At 35.1% G+C, this 22185-nt stretch overlaps 1 protein-coding gene across 1 annotated transcript in view; it reads left to right on the plus strand.

The window, feature by feature from the left end:
- MMRN1 (multimerin 1) overlaps positions 1-9433 on the plus strand; it is a 61462-nt gene extending 52029 nt beyond the window's left edge. Inside the window, exons 7-8 of the mRNA XM_057728092.1 lie at positions 7267-7413; positions 8640-9433. Coding sequence (XP_057584075.1) covers positions 7267-7413; positions 8640-9061 — 569 coding nt within the window. The 3' untranslated portion in view covers positions 9062-9433. The remainder of the gene's footprint in view (positions 1-7266; positions 7414-8639) is intronic.
- The last annotated feature ends 12752 nt before the right edge of the window (positions 9434-22185 follow it).

Raw genomic sequence — 22185 nt, forward strand, 5'->3', positions numbered from 1 at the left:
TTTCTAATAAGAATCACAGGAGCTATTTCTCAACAATAGACTGTTTCTTCGGCACCAAAGATTGACACTAAATTTGATTATTAATTGGTCTGTAATTAAATACACTGAATAGACGTCTTTCCACCAGTCTCTGACAACACTATAAGTACAAAACTGCACATGATAGTATTATTTCGTGATGTATTATCAAACCTGAAAAAGAATGTGTCAGGATTATTAAATCACAGATTGTGAGCATGTTGCACAGGGGTCTGAGTGCACATGATATTCACATCTTGACAAAAAATTGCAGCATAAAAAAAAGCTATGCCATATATTAACTGTGTATGAAATTTGAAAAACATACCCTAAAAGTTTGCAATTGCCAATTTTGCCATACACAGCTTCAAAGTGGATCTGAAAAGAAAGAACTATATTTATTGTAAATTTAATTTTAATTATTCAAAGCTGTTTGTTTGAATATCATTGTTTTAGAGGAAAATGTCACATGGTACTTTGTTGATACTATTGATTAATGTAAACTCAAATCTCTTCACCTCTTGAATAAATTACCAAAAAAAAAATTACTACACAGTGTTTGGAGAACTAAAGAAATCAATGAAAGAAAGTTATTGCCTGTCATTGTGCCTGAATCATATAGGAATTAAAATACACATCTAACTTTTACAAAAAAGGAAATCATTTTTTATAGTTAATCAGCATTGCTTTAAGAACTCTTTTCTAGGCTTTATAATCTTAAGCAAGTGTTAGGATATTTAGATTTAAGAGGCATCAGCACAATATTAAGTGCCAATAAAATCAGGTATTGTTATAGATGCTTTGGATACATAATAACATTTAAAAAAATTTTATCTTCTTGGAGTTTACACTCTATCAGGGATAGAGAGAGAAAAAACATAAGTAAAAATGTAAATTATGTGGTATGTTAAAAGGTGATAAGTGTTATGCATAAAAGAAAAAATGGAGAAAGGTAGAGAATCAAAGTATCGTGGGATGTGCTGAGTGTGTTGGGAGCCAAGTGCAGTATTATTAAATAAGATGATGGGATAGGTTTCAATTGTTGGAAAAATAGTGAACTCTGCAGGCAACTGGAAATAGAAGGGAAACTTTGTAATTTTGTTGTAACAAAAGTTGACAGTGGAAGATGTACCTAAAGAGTAATGTGGTATTTGGTTGTTAGGTTTTATATTTTAAAACTTTTTCCATGTGCTTTTGAACGCTATGTTGTTATAAAGCTATTTTGAATGTGAAAGAAAAGAAACATGCCATAGCATACACTAAGCATTAAATGAGTGTTATAGGAGTTCATTATCATCAGAGTTCAGTGTCTTCTTAAGAACTGGATCTTTCGGCAGATCTAATGGAAGAGGTAGCTTTGGGCTGAGCATTCATTCAATCAACCATTTACTCACTGTGCTGAGTATAAAGTGTTTAAATTCATCCTGTTGGTAACAATTAACGACTTTTGAGTAGGAGTATGACATCATCTTGTATGTGCATTATCAAGATTTATTCTGAGTTCTTTCACAGATCAGTTAGAAAATTATTACAAAAGCCCTGGCTTGACTAGATTAAGACCTCGAATAGCGACAGAGAAAGGAACAAAATGGAAGCTGGGTATGTTAGTTAAATGTGAATATATATTTAGTAGAGAACAGCTAAGTGAAAACACAAACTCTTAGAATAAAAAATAACACCAAAGTTTAAATAAAGCATCAGTGATGGGAAGTTGGTCATTCCATTAATGGAAATAGGAAGTTTAAAGAGGAAGTACAGATGTACACAGGAAGAGAAGTTTAGTCTGTGATACATGAGTTTAAAGATCTTTTATCCCTATGGAAATGTCCAAAAGTCATTTAGGAGTGTAGGCCTGAAACCAGAAGAGACTTTGTAGATAAAAACTGGAAATTATTACACAGAGGTGATATTTGAGGGCACAGAAGTAAATTAGGTAGCTAGAGAAAAAAGAAGACTACTGAAGATAGAAATATGGAGATTTCCTTTATTTGAAGAGAGCATGAGAGAGACACAGAGAGAGAGAGAGACAGAGAAAGAAAAAGAAAGAGTGGGAGGGAGGGAGTAATCAGAACCATCAGAACCATCAGAACAAGCAAAGTGTGTGATTCTCTGAACTCAAAGTCTTTAGGAAAAAGAAAAAGACAAAAGACATAGTGATGTAGGAGACCTGTGCAAACAAAATGATAGAAGTAAAAATGTTGGGGAGATGTCTGTTTGTTTATGGCCTAATTTACATAGAGTTAAATTCACTGTTTTTGATGTGCAGCCTATGAATTTTGACAGATATGTCGTCATGTAAGCAGCACAACGATCAAGATGGAGAACAGTTCCATCCTCCCCCCAGGTTCTCTTATGCACCTTTGTAGTCAAACCCTACCTCCACTCCCAGCCACTGGCAACCAGTGATCTGTTTTCTTCCCTTACCCTTTTATCTTTCCAGAGTGTCTTTTAAATTAAATCATACACTGTGTACAGGCTTTTGAGTCTGGCTTCTTTCACTTAGTATAATACATTTAAGATCCATCCACGCTGTTGCACATATTCCTTTTCATCACCGAGTAGTAGTCCGTTGCGTAGAAGTACTACAGTTTGTTTACCCACTTGGCAGTTGAAGGATATTTTGATTGTTTCCAGTTTAAGGTGATTATAAGTAAAGCTGCTATAAACATTCACATACAGGTTTTTGTGTACACATAAGTTTTCATTTCTCTTGAGTTAATATGTAGCAGTAGCATAGCATGGTTGTAAGATAAGTATAGTTTTAACTTTATAAGGACTGGCCAATCACTTGCCTTTTCCATGAGTAATGTATGAATTCTAATTGCTCCACAACCTTGCTAGTGCTTGGCATTGTCAACATTATTTATTTTACCTTTTTTTTTTGTTTGCTGCACAACAAAGTGAATCAGCTGTATTTATATATATGTCTCCATATCTCCATTTTAATATGTGTATTATTGTATCTAATTGTGATTTCATCATGCATTTTCCTAATGACTAATGACTAATATTGTTGAGAATATTTCAATATATTTGCCATTTTTAATACTTCTTTTGATTTAAGATTATGACTAAAGAAAAAGGCAAAATGGATGATAATATGAAATGAAAAAAACACTATTGTTCTGGGGCATGGCTTAAGATAAATGAAAATAGTTTAATGACAAGGGTTACAGTAAATCATCTGGGACAGGGTAGAGGTTTGGTAAAGATTGCTGATATGATTAAATGAGCTTTACATTGTATTTAAAGGGTTGAGAAAAAGATTCCAGAATCAATATCAAGAACAATGGATGTGATTTAAAAAGAAGAACAAAGATTTAAACTGATAATTGAAGGAGAAGTAGTAAAGATGGTTGGAAATAATATTTCCATCCATCTATACACCAATGAACAGAATATGAATGATTAAAGCAATGAATTTGAAAATTTAATATGAACAGCTGTTCACATTCCTAGAAGTTATTGGAAAGGAGCATATGAGTATTTTAGAGCAAGGGAAGGATAAGCCTTATTTGATAGGTATAATTTTGATAAATGATGCAACAGAATAGCACTGAAAGTTAATGTATCCATCGGTATAAGAGTGAAAGCATGTTAGAGAGCATTGACATCAGGATGAAAGATAAAGAAAAGTTATAATGTTGCATGAATACAGTATCTAGAGCAGATAATGATGGATTTGTATAATGCTTTCCTCTGTGTATGACAAAATTCGCCCAGAGGCAGTGATAGGTCTCCTCACTAACCTGTTGGAAACTGTTTAAATGAAGAAATAAAAAAATAAAATCCTGACGCTAAAATAGAACTAAGCATTAAAAATAAAAATTAAAAATAAGTTAAGTAACAAATAAAAGTAAAATATTATATTATATAAAACCTATTATATATGACATGTTAGGTGTACTATAAATAAAAATAGAAGACATCAACATAAAGTGCCCTTTCATTTTACTCATGAAATACCTATTGAACAAGTGCTGAATGAGTGCTGAGAAAGATTAAGTGGACAGAGTAGTAAATTCAACACAACCCCTCTTCTCATGGAGTTCAGACATTAAGCAAGTAATTAAAATAAAAAATGGTAAATATTGGCAAAGACAGAGTGCTTTGAAAATGTAAGGAGCTCTTCAATCAGTTCAAATTTAACATGAGCATTTGTGAAACGTGGAAGTAGGATTAATAGAAAAGTGTAACTTGAGCATATATTAGGGCACAGAAAGCAAAGACCAGAACAAATTGAGACTTATGAAACATTCCAAGACAGTGGTAAAAGAATTTTAGTCATGTTCAGGGCAGGGAAATGAATATTAAAAGATTAGTTATGGTACTTGCACAAGATAGTAGAATGTTGAGTTGGCAGAACTCAATTAATTGTACTGATCTCTATCAAAGAAAATAAATGGACTGGAAGGAGTTTAAGAGGCTATGGAGGCCCAAGGTAGAAGTTGTGGACGGTTTGCTTGAAATAATTCCATATCTCCAGAAAAACATGCCAATGACATCATAGCATCAAACTCTGCCTGATCTTTGAGAAACTGTGAAGAAGGGGTAGAGTATTAGATTAAGGATGAGGTCATCTCATTCTTCCACTGATTTGTTTATTCATCTTTAAAAAGTCAATTTAGCACTTCTGTATGTCACACACTGTGCTAGTCAGTAGTGACACAAAGTTTTAGAAATGGAGGGACTTCCCTGGCGGCACAGTGGTTAAGAATCCACCTGCCAATGCAGGGGACACGCATACAACGAGTCCTGGGCCAGGAAGATCCCACGTGTCATGGAGCAGCTAAGCCCGTGCACCACAACTACTGAGCCTGTGCTCTAGAGCCCGAGAGCCACAACTACTAAGCCCGTGTGCTGCAACTACTAAAGCCTGTGTGCCTAGAGCCCCGTGGGCCGCAACAAGAGAAGCCACCATGATAGGAAACCCGGGCACCACAATGAAGAGCAGCCCCGCTCGCCACAACTAGAGAGAGTCCATGCCAAGCGGCAAAGACCCAACGCAGCCAAAAATTAATAAATCAATTAAAAAAAAAAAGAAATGGAGGACCTGAGCCCTGACCTCACAAAAGCTCACGCTCTCGTTGGAAGTAAGGACAAGTGAGCAATTAGAGTAGGGTATGATAAATTTAACAGAACTTCAGAGCATCAGACCACTAATAACAGAATTTACACAATTAATTCTATCAAAAGGGATGCGGAAGGTTGGCAAAAGGAAAATAATGCTTTATTGGAGCCTGATTTTTGTTGTTCATTCAACAACAAATTGAATTGAGCACAGATATGTATGGGAACTAATTATAAAGGTACCTAACCATTTACGTATTTTAGTAATAAAGTTGAAAATATGATCCAGATGATATACAAAAGTAGATTCATAGCTGACTGTATAATGAAATACAAATAGTTTCAATTGACAAATCAGTACCAAGCAGTCTTTAGCTGTCTGTTACAAGGCTCTGTACTTGATGTTGATCCATTAAATATTTTTATCAAAATGGGAATATAGCCAATATTTTATCACAACTTTAAACGGAGTATAATTTGTTAAAATATTGAATCATTATGTTGTACTCCTGAAACTAATCACGTAACACTGTAAATCAACTACACTTCAAAAAAGTAATTATATAGGCATGCAGTTTGGTCACATTTTATGTGAATTTGAATTATTAAATATGAGGTAGATTATTTAAAATATTTATAGATCTCACTCTTGAGATAAATGTTAAAACAAATAACCCTAAATTTAAAAATCATCAATAACCATGATTTGAAATGAGTGAATTATAAGCTGTTTACACTGCTTCCACAAGGTGGAGCCATAGTGGTAACTGTGGCTGGTAATGTATTCGTCCAACCTTTTCTCCCCAAATAATTATGTATTATGTTTATAACCATACTCATAATTTGAGGCTTTCTAAATAACTGAAATTATTCTATATCTAATAAGTGAACTGAAACTTGCCATCTTCAGTAAATCAAATATGTTGGGGATCTACCCCACTCTTTTGCTGCAGTCTAATATTCCTTGGTGAAAAGATACTATAATTCACTTAATAAGTCCTACCTCAGTGGTCATTTAGCTGTTCTACAATTTTTCACTAGTGCAATTGATGTCATAAAGAACTTTCTTGAACACTTATCTTTGTATACGCATGCAAGTGTGTCTAGAATATATCTTCTGCCAGGAGAAATTTCTGGCTTAAATCAAATGAACCTTTTTAATTCTGTCAAGTATGGTCAAAGTGTCCTATTTAAAGTTTCCAACAATATAAGCGCTAACCAACATTGTATGAGAATGCCCATTTTCCATCATATTGCATGACTATTTTGTTTTTAAATGTTGCCACCTGATAAAATGTTGTTGTTGGTAATTTATTATTCCTTAATTAGTAGTGAGGTTGAATAAGTTTGGAAAATTTTAGTGCGCTTTCGTAGTTTTTTGTTCAGTAATTTGCCATTTCATATTATTTGCCCGTTTTTCACTGTTTTTACAGGATTACATTCTTTTTTCCTTTGGATTAATCAGAACTTTTCACTTGTTATAGATATTAGCCATTAGATTGTTGTATCTGTTGAAAAGTATTTTCTCTTAATCTGACACTTTGAAATTCAATAATGGGTTGCTTTCATTGCAGATGAGTTTTACTATTTAGGTGGTCAAATATCAGGATTTTTCTTTTACAGCTTCTGCATTTTATTTTGTTTGCACTGAAAGAGCTTTCCAAAATTTTAAAGCTCAACAAAGATATTCCTTTTATTTGATTGTAATGTAATCATTTTTTTTCACATTTAGTATCTTTGTACATGTAGAATTTATATTTTTATGCATATCCAATCAGCTTAGCACCGTTTCTTGAGTAGTCTTTTCTTTTTCCTCCAATGATTTAAAATATTACCTTTTTCATGTACTGGTTCCAAATATACATGATTATGTGTCCAGATATTCTATCTGTTCTACAGTTGACCAAAGTCTTAATATTTAACACAAATAAATGTAGTGTATCACAGAATTATTCCCACTTCCAAGAAGCAGGAAAGGCTTCAGAAGAAGCAGCTCAGAGAGTTCAGAAATTTGCATGAAATCCCATGACTACATTGGTGGGTGACCTGAGCCAGTGAACACATTTTTTCTTATTTCTAATTCAGTGTTTTTCCCATTCTGCTGCAAACTATGATTTGAGATCAACAGGAAAATAGTCACTTTTACCCTCTTCTATCTTGATTCTTTTTCAGTAAAAGAGGAGTATTCAGACTGTAGTAGATCCCCATGCCAGAACGGGGGCACATGTATAAATGGAAGAACTAGCTTTATCTGTGCTTGCCGACATCCTTTTACTGGTGACAACTGCACTGTCAAGGTGGTGGAAGAAAATGCTTTAGCTCCAGGTAAGAAAGTCCTTGGATTTGCTCAATGTCATAAACAAAAACATTTTTTAAAATGTTTACTAATGAATGTTTAGACCTGCTTAATCTGGACTCACTTGAGGATTAACTCCTTTTACTTCTCAAAGTCATTGAATAACATACATGATTTTGTCAGGTAAACTCATATTGATACACACTAGCTGAAATTTTCAACATTGGTGTAATAGAGGCAGTTTATTAAAAATCCCCCCCACACACTTTTTTTTCTAGTGCATGTTAAAAGAAAACACAAATAGATATATATGTATGTGTATGTATACATATATATATATCCAACCAGTATAAAAATTTTCTCCTCAAAATTGCTGAAGAATACACCTTTGATTCATATCAGATCTGATCCTTTAAATGAAGCTTTAATAAGTGTACAGCAGTATGTCTTCTATGAAGGTCAGGTTCATAGTGCCATTTTGACTGGCTGAGGGCTATTAGAACATGCTCAAATGTATTGAGTAGAACAAGATGCGTTTTTGTCCATTTACTTTCATAAGTATTGGTGCTATAGATTTAATTCCAGAGTGTATGATTTCTGATTTTTATACAAGGCAATGTGTGCAGGCTTAAAATATATTCTCTTTAAAATGATGGCAAAAAATATGTTCCAAATAAGGCTTTCCTTAATAATCTGCTGAATAAAGAGTAAATTTTTTAGTCTATTTTTAAATCTCAGCCTTTGTAAGTACATTGGCATTAATTACATAGAAGATTGCTTTTTCTACTTCTCTATAGTGCATATGATTTCATTGGGCTTCCGTTTTACCCTCTAGAAACTGTTTGACAAGGTGCTAGAAAAATTGTTTCTACATCATGTCAGCTTTAATTCTTGCAAGAGGCTTTAAAACATTCTGGCATACCATAATAATCATAGAGTGCTTTGAATTCCTTCATCTCTAGAGAGATCAAAGCAACATGCAGATTAATCTTTGAGCCATATCTATGAGGGATGTGTTGAGTGTTACTATCATTCTATCCTGATCTAAATGAAGAAACTGAGTCTCAGAGAAGCTAAGCCATTTTGGGTAGTTCAGGCAAGAAAAGAATCAGGCATCCAGACACACATGTCCTTGTTAAGCCTGAATGACCTTTTTTTCCTTACATTTTTTGTAATCTAGATAAAATGATAGAGATATAAACAGAACAAAATCAAAACATGAAAATTTACTCTCTTCATTTTTTTCCTCCAACAGATTTTTCAAAAGGATCTTACAGATATGCACCGATGGTGGCATTTTTTGCATCTCATACTTATGGGATGACTACACCTGGTCCTATCTTATTTAACAACTTGGATGTCAACTATGGAGCCTCATATACTCCAAGAAGTGGAAAATTCAGAATCCCCTATCTTGGGGTGTATGTATTTAAGTATACCATTGAGTCATTTAGTGCTCATATCTCTGGATTTTTAGTGGTTGATGGAGTAGACAAGCTTGCATTTGAGTCTGAAAATATTAACAGTGAGGTACACTGTGATAGGGTTTTGACTGGGGATGCCTTATTAGAATTAAATTATGGGCAGGAAGTGTGGTTGCGCCTTGTAAAAGGAACAATTCCAGCCAAATTTCCTCCTGCTACTACATTTAGTGGTTACTTATTATACCGTACATAAATTAGCATGAAAGACAGACTGTCACCTTTACTGAGAAGCAGCTAGTGTTTTACTTATCTTTGCATGCACATCTGATCTGTTTTTGGTTTTTCCACATGAATGAAAACTAGCTTCTTTTTAAAATCTGAGTAAGGCTGTAAGTTTATTTCATAAAAATTATTTGAATCTCTTTTGGACAACCTGTATATGAAGGATTTCTTGCTCCTAAAGAGATTTGATGGCATAGAAAACAAAGTGTATTTGTTAGCATAAACATTCCTATTTTTATTTTTTCATGTTAAGGCATCTCAATGTAGAGGAATATATAAAATGACAATCACTCAATATCGCCAATCACAGTAGTTTTTCCACTAGAACATTTAACTTTTGCTATTCCCTATGTACATAAATATATAACGTTTCTTAAATTCACAAATTCAAATAACATACTCGAAGACCAAGAAGTATTCTTTTAACTTTGACTTTTTTTCTTTACTGTTGAGTTAATTTTTGTATATTAAAATTTTCATTTGTAATGAGAATTTTAAAAGCTGAATTAGAAACTTGGAAAATGCTTAACTATTGTTCCCTCCTAAACTAGATTCAATATCCTGTCATAAACCATAATAGAAAATATGAAAAAGAATATATATATGTATAACTGAATCACTTTGTTGTACACCAGAAACTAATACAACATTGTAAATCAACTATACTTCAATAAAATTATAAAAAAATAACTATTGTTCCCTGGCTGTAGTTAGAGAATAAAGTAGTAATAGACACATTTGAACACTTACACCCAAGTCTAAAGATATAGAAGTGGATATTTTACCTGTCTCCATCATACAATATCTACAGGGGAAGAAAAATAACACTTTTCTCTAATGAGTATCCTATGATAACACCTGCAGTCCTGCCTTATTCTTATAACAGGTGCACGTATTCCTGGTGATATGACGATTTGTGGATTTATGGAATGCTCCCTCTGCCCTGGTTCTCTTCTAAGCAACTTATATGTAATGTTTCATTGATTCCTTACAAAAACTTTTATAAGGTAGGTGTAATTATCATCATTTTTATGGTTGAACAGAGATTAAGGAATGGACCAAGCTTCACAACTAGGAAGGACTGAGGCAATATTTATAATCAGCTGTTCTTCTCCAGCACTCACCTCCATCCTTTCTCTCTGTTACCTCCTGCAGATGTACCCTAATTGATTTAATAATCCCTTATGAAGGCCATTTGGATTATCTCCAATGTTTCATTACAACAGTGTTATTACAGTGAACCCCCGTAAACATACATTCCCTATATACTTAACAAGATATTTCTGAAGAAGAGATTCCTGTAAGTTATCCTAAAAATAAGTAAAAAGTTCTCGGTATGGCAAACATTCTTCGTGAAATAATTTCTTTAACACTTACTATAATCCTATGAGTAACGTACTAACCATATGAGGTGTGTATCGTGCATTAGCCTCTTCTTTACACCGATGAGAAACAGAGGCACGTAGTGGGTAATTTTCCCAATAGCTCAGCAAATTGTGTGAATTTCAGAAACAAAGGATAAGCATATATTTTTACTTTCTAACTTACTATCAAGGTGCCCTTGAAAAGATTTGTTACCACTCCATGGGCCCAGTTTGCTTGTGTTTAAAGAGTACTCATTACCCCCAACACATACTCAACAAAACTCAATTTTTTAAAATACTGTCAGTCTCAAAAGTGAAAATATCTCCTCATAACAGAAACTTTGAAAAATTTTTAAAGTTGCTGAAATTTGAAAGCATAATTCCAAACAGAGTTGTACAGAAATGTTCAGAGTAACTTTCTTTATAATAGCCAAAAACTAGGTTCCACCCACACGTCCAGCGATAGATGAATAGTTAGGCAAACTCTGGCATACGCATACAGCAGATGACTGCCAATCAATAAAAAAGAATGAACACACTACAACACATGTCACATGATAATCAACAGAAGATTTCAAACTGCAGCCTAACGAACCTTGGACAATCCTGCTGGTAAGTGTGAAGTGAGTAGCGCCCATCAGAACGTCTCATGTTGAGCCAAAATAGCTGTGCCTTCATAGCAGAGCCTCATGCAATACACCAGGGAAGAGTGTGAGTCAGATACTGAGGAGTGAAGGCCGAATGACTGACAATTTCTATTCTGTTATGTGTAAATGTGTCATTTTCAAAAATATTTGGGAAGCTTTGATAATTTCTTTAGTCCCTGCCTTAAATTACATCATAATCTAAAATATATTGTTTTATTTCTTCAAGTATTCCTAGATTAAACAGAATTTTTGTCTTCTAAATATGCTTCAACAGATACCAATGATTTCAATGTACTGCCTTTTCTGTAATATTAGCAAGAACAGAAGGAAGTAAACCATTTGACAATATTTGTCATTGCCATGCATAATTCAATTTTTGATTTTGTAATTAGATAATTTAGAACATTTAGCATTAAATGGTGCTTTGGTGTTTGGAATTTTAATTACTAATATTATTCTTTACTTTTATACATATTTGTAGAAATGCACAATTAAATGATGAATTGCCACTAATAGCCAAAAGGCATTGTAGCCACTTCTAAGTTGCTGTGACCCTGTCTGGGTATCTTATAAAAAGCCACCCAATATGATGTAGGACAGTTTAGTAATATATTTCTTTTTTTAATATTAATTTATTTATTTATTGGCTGTGTTGGGTCTTCATTGATGCACACAGGCTTTCTTCTGGTTATGGAGGGGGGGCTACTCTTCATTGTGGTGCACGGGCTCCTCGTTATGGTGGCTACTCATTGCAGGGCACAGGCTCTAGCCATGTGGGCTTCAGTAGTTGTGACACATGGGCTCAATAGTTGTGGCTCACGGGCTTAGTTGTTCCACGGCATGTGGAATCTTCCTGGAGCAGGAATCAAACCCGTGTCCCCTGCATTGGCAGGTGGATTCTTAACCACTGTGCCACCTAGGAAGTCCCAGTAATATATTTCTAATTGTCTTTATCAAACTTTCCCATGTATAAAAAATACAACACTGGGATTTTCTTGATTTTTCCTATGGAGACAGAAGACTTTAATGGGTATTGTTTTGTAGAATGAATTCTAGAGCCCTTCTCTCTCACCAGACCTTCTTGCCCAGCAAACTCCCAAAGTATACTAAGGCTCTAATTACTGATGACAATTTCATACCCATTCATTCATCAATTATTTAATAAATACCTACTTTGTGACAGGCAGGATAAATCATGTATTAAAATAATGTAAAAATAAGTATCAAGTAATCAGTACAGACAGATACCACATTTGAAATACATTATTCAGAGTCATGCTAGGATTTACTATCACCAAAATTGTGAGTAGCTCCATAAGGATGGGAAATGTATCTTTAATAACCAATCCCTCTTTTTCCTACACCTCTCACCAAAATTCCATTACATGCTTTTGGACTCCAAGAATTAAGAAATGTCATATTTAAAGCCAAGTGTGCCTAAATTGTTCTTTCTTACTGTCTTTTACCAAACTGCTCATTTTGGAAGAATGGACTAATATCATTTGAGCATTAAGAAATGCTAAAAATAAGCCATACTGATTTTCATTTGACTAGTTTACTCAATGCTATTAAAGGGGATTTTTTGATGTTGTTCACCTGTTTCAAAATACAAACTTACTGAATTGAATGAATTTCTAATTTGTTGAAGTTCAGTTATATTATATATAAATATATTTATATATAGTATACACATATATTACATATACATTTGGTTATATATAATATATATAACTAAGGTTTTCATTTATCTAATATGTATATCTAATACACTTATTTTTCTATCTAATGTATATAAATTATATATATTATACAATATAAAACAAGATTTTTATCATGTACTTTTAATCTAAGTCTGAAGAAAATGGGTTGACAACCCGGTACTTTTTTTTAAAATTGCTACGGTTTATTACTCTCACCTTTTCACATTAGAAACTAGTTGAGTAATAATTTCACCTTCATCAAAAGCAATTTTTAATGCAATAAATTCTCTATTCAAAATATTTGGGGTGGGCGAGGGGGCAAAGGGGAAGCTAGGATGAAGTGAGAAAGTAGCATTGACATATATGCACTACCAAATGTAAAATAGATAGCTAGTGGGAAGCTGCTATACAACACAGGGAGATCAACTGGATGACTGGTGATGATTTAGAGGGGTGGGATAGGGAGGGAGGGCATATGGGGATATATGTATAAATACAGCTGATTCACTTTGGTGTACAGAAAAAAACTGGCACAACAGTGTAAAGCAATTATATTCCAATAAAGAGCTTAAAATAAAATAAAGTAAAATAAAATAAAATAAAATGAATAACCAGCAAGGACCTGCTATATAGCACAGGGAACTCTGTACAATATTCTGTAACAACCTAATTGGAAAAGAATTTGAAAAAGAATAAATGCATGTGTATGTACAACAATCATTTTTCCATACACCTAAAACTAATACAATATTGTTAATCAACTATACTCCAATATAAAATAAAAAGTTTAAAAAAAAAAATACTTTGCCTGTCCTCTATCCTTGCAAGCGTGTGTGGAACACGTTAGAGCAGAAATGATAGCCCGCCCTTCCTAGATTGTACATTTAGTTAGGTTGATCTTCCCTGTCAGAGGCAGAGATGTTTGCTGCCCCAGTGGTTTCAAACCTAGGGTTTCATCAATGAGCTGAGGAGTGTTATAAACACCTTCCCTTGGGAGCTTTTATCACAGCTCAGTGAGAAACTTCAATGAGCTATACTGCGTTCATGCTTGGAGAAAAACAACAACAAAGTAGTGTTCATTTCTCTGGGTTGACATCCTAATTAAACAATCCAAAACTCTGGAGAAAGTCCAGCTTTGGGAATTTTTTTTAGTATTTTTATTCATGGGTTTCTTCTTGATATATCAAAGCCCAGACTTTGGTCAAAACATTTCCCAGATACCAAGTGTCAGATGTAGTAATTAGAATATTTTAAAATGTTATTCCCATATTTTAAAAAATAGTAATCCATAGCAGATCCTGATGGTAACATGATTTCCCATTAGGTTCAAATAAATACTTATATTAAGCCAATTGAAGATTACAGTTAAAATGCTACAAAACCACAACCTAGGAGTCAGGTTTTTGTTTGTTTGTTTTCCAGTGTATTTAAATCTATATCCAAAAATTTGGACTCAAATACTTGAATTCCCTATATCTTTTAGATTCAAACAAATACCATACCAAGTGCACTAAAGTTAAGAATAAAAATACTACATGACACAACCCGAGGGGTGGGTGTTCTTATAAATATACTCTACTTTGCTTACTTTAGCCACTAGTGGAGAAATTGGCTGACTAGATTCTTCTTACCAGGAAACAGACAATTACAGATAGTTTCTAAAATTTTTTTGGTAACTTACTTCCCTTCATTGATCTTCTCTGTTACCGTCATCACCAAAGCATTTAATGGTGCATAATATGTATAAAGAGTACCACACACCTATTTCTTCATCTATGTGAAATCTGTGGATTCAGGATGACAATCATTTGCCAGAAAACATGTGTAGAAAACAATACACTTATTTCTACCACCTAGCCATTTCCAAAAATCATTTGAGGTGGCTAGATGAATAATATGTGACAGGAAAAATATTAAACCTTAATGAAGATAGTTGCTACTTACGCATCCAGTATATGCCAAGAACATGCGCTTTTCTTACCCTAATTTCTTAGATATACTCACATGCAGTAATTTTCATAATGTGTCACAGAGTAATTCTGCACTTAACACAGAATATTCTACAGAGATGCCTCCCACAGTCTGAAACCCTCGTTCTATCCCCGACTGCACCTTTTTCCCCATCCCACCATTGTAGATTTGTTGTTTAACGAACATGTTTAGATCTCTTTAATCCTGCTGTGGAGGCAGCTAAATAGTATGGAAATTATTCTGTTACTGAAATTTAAAATACTCTCCAGAGATTACATGTCTTTTTAATGCTACTTTCATTGCCCTTTCTTAAGCCTGTCACTAAGTTTTTGAATCATGATTCTATTTCACAGACACTAATTCTCTTTCCTTTAGGTGGTCAGCAAATGACAAGTCATCCATGGGTTTTAGCCTTTCACAGAGCTCCATATTAACAACAAACTGTGAACTCTACCCCACGCAATGAATGGAAGCAATAAACAAAGAAAATTACTGAATTTCTGTATAATTTTGGCTTCTCTCATCCCATGTGTTATCCTCAAAGTAGAACATATTTGAGAAAGCAACAACAACGTCATCATTATAAACAACCACCACCAACATGCCCTAAAGGCATTCTTGGGTATCACAAAGGAATCTACCTTTTCATATTTCTGAAATACATTATAAATATTACTGGAGCAGTATTGATATCTGAAAACTGATTCTGTAGTGTATTCTGAAAAATCGGCAGACTAAGGTGCCAATAGAGCACCTTACAATAGAATTCCAGAGGTCAGGTACAATTTGCCCATCAACAAAGTTCTTGGCACTGCAGCTAGTGGAAGATCACTGAGATCAGTAAATACACAGAACATATTGTGAATTGAAAAGAATTAAATGTCTTAAGCTTATTAATTAAATTTTACTAACTTAGAAAATTTTCTAGTGAAATTCATTTACTTACCTTAATGGAACAGAAATAATTTGAATATTCATATTTGCGATCAACAATCCCACCAAAACTAGTCCTGGTTTTTTGTGTGTTTTTTTGGCTTTTTTTCTTTTTTTTTTTCTTTTTCTTTTTTGACATAGAGATTTAAAATGTGACATCTATATTTAGCTAATGTTGTTATTTTTGTTAGAGGTTTTAGGCCTGTGATGAAGGCACTGAATTTTCTTAAAATAGTCTCATTCTGGGCTGTAACAAACAGCTACTTACTTGCCCTAGCTACATCCTTAATACACTGATGCAGTTTTGCCAACAAGATATGTCTTCTTCAAACCAATGGAAAAATTATCTTGGCCAGTGACCTTGTGAGGAAACAATTTTCAAGAAGGCAAAATAGCTGCTGCCTCAAGGAGAATAAGTAGTTTCACCAGTAAGTAATTATGCAGAATTTGAATTGCCATTCTCTCTTTTTTTTTTTTACTGAGTAATTCTTTTTTTTTTTTTTTTTCTTTTTTTTTTTTTATTATTTTTTTGGGGGTACACCAAGTTTAGTCATCTGTTTTTATACACATATCCCCGTATTCCCTCCCTTCCTTGACTCCCCCACCTCGAGTCCCCCCTACCCTCCCCACCCCAGTCCTCTAAGGCATTTTCCATCCTCGAGTTGGACTCCCTTTGTTATACAACAACTTCCCACTGACCATCTATTTTACAGTTGGTAGTGTATATATGTCTGTGCTACTCTCTCGCTTCGTCTCAGTTTCCCCTTCACCCCCCCGCCCCCTCCCATACCTCGAGTTCTCCAGTCCATTCTCTGTATCTGCATCCTTGTTCTTGTCACTGAGTTCATCAGTACCATTTTTAGATTCCGTATATGTGAGTTAGCATACAATATTTGTCTTCCTCTTTCTGACTTACTTCACTCTGTATGACAGACTGTAGGTCTATCCACCTCATTGCATATAGCTCCATCTCATCCCTTTTTATAGCTGAGTAATATTCCATTGTGTATATATGCCACATCTTCTGTATCCATTCATTTGTTGATGGACATTTAGGTTGCTTCCATGTCCTGGCTATTGTAAATAGTGCTGCAATAAACATTATGGTACATGTTTCTTTTGGGATTATGGTTTTCTTTGGGTATATGCCCAGGAGTGGGATTACTGGATCATATGGAAGTTCTATTTGTAGTTTTTTAAGGAACCTCCAAATTGTTTTCCATAGTGGCTGTACCAACTTACAGTCCCACCAACAGTGCAGGAGAGTTCCCTTTTCTCCACACCCTCTCCAACATTTGTTGTTTCCAGATTTTGTGATGATGGCCATTCTGATTGGTGTGAGGTGATACCTCATTGTGGCTTTGACTTGCATTTCTCTGATGATTAGTGATGTTGAGCATCTTTTCATGTGTTTGTTGGCCATCTGTATGTCTTCTTTGGAGAAATGTCTATTTAGGTCTTCTGCCCATTTATGGATTGGGTTATTTGCTTTTTTGGTATTAAGCTTCATGAGCTGCTTGTATATTTTGGAGGTTAATCCTTTGTCCGTTGTTTCATAGGCAATTATTTTTTCCCATTCTGAGGGTCGCCTTCTGGTCTTGTTTATGGTTTCTTTCGCTGTGCAAAAGCTTTTAAGTTTCATGAGGTCCCATTTGTTTATTCTTGATTTTATTTCCATGATTCTAGGAGGTGGGTCAAAAGGATCTTGCTTTGATGGATGTCATAGAGTGTTCTGCCTATGTTTTCCTCTAGGAGTTTTATAGTGTCTGGCCTTACAGGATGCAAGGATTCTTCAATATATGCAAATCAATCAATGTGATACATCATATCAACAACTTGAAGGATAAAAACCATATGATCATTTCAATAGATGCAGAAAAAGCTTTTGACAAAGTTCAACATCCATTTATGATAAAAGCTCTCCACAAAATGGGCATAGAAGGAAATTACCTCAACATAATAAAAGCCATATATGAAAAACCAAAAGCCAACATCGTTCTCAATGGAGAAAAACTGGAAGAATTCCCTCTAAGAACAGGAACAAGATAAGGGTGTCCACTCTCACCACTATTATTCAACACAGTTTTGGAAGTTTTAGCCACAGCAATCAGAGAAGAAAAAGAAATAAAAGGAATCCAAATTAGAAAAGAAGTAAAATTGTCACTCTTTGCAGATGACATGATATTATATATAGAAAACCCTAAAGACTCTACCAGAAAACTGCTAGCACTCATTGATGAGTTTAGTAAAGTAGCAGGATACAAAATTAATGCACAGAAATCTCTTGCATTCCTATACACTAACAACGGAAGAGCAGAAAGAGAAATTAAGGAAACTCTCCCATTCACCATTGCAACCAAAAGAATAAAATACCTAGGAATAAACCTGCCTAAGGAGGCAAAAGATCTGTATGCAGAAAACTTTAAGACATTGATGAAAGAAATCAAAGACGACACAAACAGATGGAGGGACATACCATGTTCCTGGATTTGAAGAATCAACATCATGAAAATGACTGTACTACCCAAAGCAATTTACAGATTCAATGCAATCCTGATCAAATTACCAACGGCATTTTTCACAGAACTAGAGCAAGAAATCTTACGATTTGTATGGAAACGCAAAAGACCCCAAATAGCCAAAGCAAACTTGAGAAGGAAAAATGGGGTTGGTGGAATCAGGCTTCCTGACTTCAAAGTATACTACAAGGCCATAGTGATCAAGACAGTATGGTACTGGCACAAAAATAGAAAGGAAGATCAATGGAATAGAAGAGAGAACTCAGAAGTAAGCCCAAACACATATGGGCACCTTATCTTTGACAAAGGAGGCACGAGTATACAATGAAAAAAAGACAGCCTCTTCAATAAGTGGTGCTGGAAAAATTGGACAGCAACATGTAAAAGAATGAAATGAGAACACTTCCTAACACCATACACAAAAATAAACTCCAAATGGATTAAAGGCCATTCTCTTTTTGAAGTATACATCACATCAAGTTGCTAACCTCCTATATATCACTACAGTTTAAAAGTTATAACATCATTTTTTCCCCTGCAACTGTAAAATCAAAAGCAACACAAACTACAGAGAGAAAGCTCCTAAATATTTTCTTTCCCTCTTGCTTCTGGCAGCTGACAGAAGAAAATGTGTGGAGACAAGGGAAAGAAGAAGAAAAAGCAAAACAGAAATAAGGAGGAAAAGGAAGATGAGTCGAAGGAGGATGCCCATGAGAGGAGCAGAGTGGTGACAGGGAGCAGAAGAAAAACTAGAATCAAATTGATTAGTGTTGAGAGTCAAAGTACAGTCAGACACAGAGTGAGATAACATGGAGGAGTGAAACCATCTGAGAGGTAAGATACTGGTACCATTTAATCAACTTACCTCTAAGTCTAGAGGACGCCATTACCCAGCAAGGACTTGCTGCCTCTCACACATAGAAGCAAATACTTTGGCACTGGCTTTTGAGAAAATAAAGAGCTTATTTTGAAGTCCACCAGCAAGGAAACGGGGCTCAAATCTGTCTTCCTGCTCCAGGCTTCAGGGTGAAATTTAAGAGGTTTGGGGAATTTCAAAGTTGGAAGCTGACTGGCTAGTCTCAAATCAGTCCATATAAGCTACTTGTGCTGCTGGAAGCCAGATTTTCCTTATTGAAGGAATTCTCGATTCCTAAAGGGCTCTGGTGGCAACACTTCCATTCCTAGGGTTCGGTAGACTGAAGATCCTCCGCTCTGGGCATCCTGGAGACACGAGTTCCCATGATGCACATGCCCAGTGCTGTCTATGTAAAATAACTCAGGGTTTGATTAATCAACAGCCTATTCAAGGAGGCAAAACCGGTTTAATCTGGTCAATGTTTTACCTGCATTACAGTTTGATTAATCAACAACCTATTTAAGAAGACAAACCGGTTTAAGCTTGTCAATGTTTTATACACTGTTTCAAAGTAAAAAACTAGCAGAGAAAGTCTATGATCTTTATTGTTACTGTCTCTCCTTACTCTAGCTGCCATTTTGAAAACCTGTAACTGTGACTTGAAAAAATTTTGACATTGTCCTTTGGACTTTGTGGAATGCTCTTCTCTGAGTAACGCAACACTAGCTTCACAAATTAGGACTAAAGAGAAAAGTATTATTCCCGCATTCCAAAAATTCTTTATGATTGTGTTCTCATATTTTCCCTCTTGGTTCTTGAAACTTGGTAATGTGTCTAACAAGAGAAAAAGTTAGCATTCCCACAAATTTTCTTTGAGTGGCATTCTGAGATTATTTCCTGGTATAACACTATTAACCGTGTGTTTATTCAGCCTACTCTTTGAAGTCCTGTTGTAACCAAAGGTGGGGTTCGGCTGCTCGTTGCTTAAAAGCCAGTAAAGGGGCCAGGTTGGTGGAAAGGAAAGTTTGCTTTATTTTGGATGCCAGCAACCAGGGGGGAGGGCAAACGCATGTCCAAAAGCCGACTCCCCCCCCCACCCTCCGACAATCAGGGGACAAGAGCTTTTATAGAGAGACAGAGGGGGCTACATGCAGAAACAATACAGTTAGCTCTGACAGTCATCTTGAAATCGATCATTGGTGGTCTGACCACTATCATCTTGATTGTTTTAGGTACAGTTAATCTTCAGTTCCAGGGTCAATTTGTTTCCATTTCATTGAGGCCAGCTCTCAAAATTGTGGCAGCCTATGTCATGGCTACAGCCTGGTCATCATGTAGTTAACTTCTTCCACCTGATGGGGGTTTCAGTATCTATAAGACAGCTCACAGGATGTAGTTCAGAATGTTATCTATCGACCTTGAGAAGGAACTAAAGGTCCTTTTCTATGCTTAGTGACTAAATTATTATTATTTGGTCTCCTTTGACTGTTTCCCTTTGTTTCTGCATGTTCTCACTTCTCTGTTTACACTTATCCTTTGGCTAAAGTTTTTCCACAGACAAAAGGCAGGCTGAGGACATGAGGTTGGGTGGGGGGGTGGTCAAGGACCATAGGGTCCTGCTCCTTTTCACTATGAGGCAGGTCTGCACATTAAAACAAAAGGCATGAATTGGTAAAGTGGGCACATTTTCAATAAATGAAGCTTATGCTCCAGTAATGCCAAGAATTGCCAAGTTTTTAAGCTGGCATTGCTGCTGAATAAATGTAGGAAATTAGCAAATATAAACTGCTTACATGTTTTCTGAGCTCTAAAAGCAAAGAAAATGCTATAGAATTTTTAAAAATTTAGAGTAGTGGCTTTAAAATGAATCTGCATTTAATTCAGATTGCTCTTAATATACAATGTAATATGTTCTGTGCAAATATTGATCATAAAATGATGTGTCCTAATATGCATTTCTCTTTCTCCCCAAATTTCTCTTTTTCCTTAAAAGAGAAAAGAAATTTCCACCTAAAGTAAAATTTCATTGATATCAGCCTGCATCTCTTTTAGAAAAGGAAAGAATTTGATAAAAAATATATATATATAAATAAATAACTGTGGGAGTGGAGTTTGGGAAAGGAAGTTCTTTGTAAAATCTCAGAACAGATATTAGAGGCACATAATTCTGATTTTCCCTTCCTGAAATATTTTATAACATCATCCAGGATTTAAATGACAATTTTTTCAGAATAAATGGAAAGACATTCTGGAAGGTATATTATTTTATTTTCCAACCCTTTTGTTGGAAGAGGCAAAGAAATAAGGGCAATTCTATTCCCTTTTTTGCCCACTTTAAATCTTACTTTGACCTCTAGATTCACCCTCCCTGTGTTTCTCGGCAACTCCCCACTTTTCCTCAGGAGCCTCTCAAACTGCTGTCATTTACCCAGCAACCAAGACCATTCCAGGTGCAGACAAATGGCCTTTGCAATATCCGAGAACCAGCCAAGACCTAATTGCCTCTCCCCAGGTCCCATTAGTAGGAACTTTCCTTCATTTTTCCCCCTACATTCACACCTTTTCTAGGAAAGCAAGCCTCAAGGCAGGATATCACCTTCTCGTTACCCAACAGCTTGGCACTCAACAGGAGCCTCTGAGTGTTAGTCTGAGAACATCTGGCCTGCCAAGTGAAAGGAAAAGCTTTGGTCTTGAACTTTCATGATTCTGCTTCTCCTTTTGCAGGTCCCTTTTCTTTCCCTTTCCTTTTGCCTTTGCCCTCCACCTCTCCCTTCTTCTCTTCTTTTCCTCTTCTTTCTTTTCTTCCTCTTCTTTTGATTTTCTAACTGCCTGTGTTTTCTCTATTTACCTCTGTTGTCCTCCTCTTTCACTTTCATGATTTCTTTGACATGCTCCTTTGTCCTGCTTTTTCCTCCCCATTCTCTACTTCTAACACACATTTCCATAAACCATCACTTAAAGAATGTACAGATTATAAAATCCTGCTGTTTCTTTTTTCCTATTTTTTGCCCCGTATTTTCTAAGGTCCAAGAAAACTCCAAAACACTCTCTAGGAAATCTATATTTTCAATGAACTTTATTTTTATTGTGTATAAACCTGAGGCA

This window comes from Hippopotamus amphibius, chromosome 3 (assembly GCF_030028045.1).
Source record: "Hippopotamus amphibius kiboko isolate mHipAmp2 chromosome 3, mHipAmp2.hap2, whole genome shotgun sequence".
NCBI lineage: Eukaryota > Metazoa > Chordata > Mammalia > Artiodactyla > Hippopotamidae > Hippopotamus > Hippopotamus amphibius.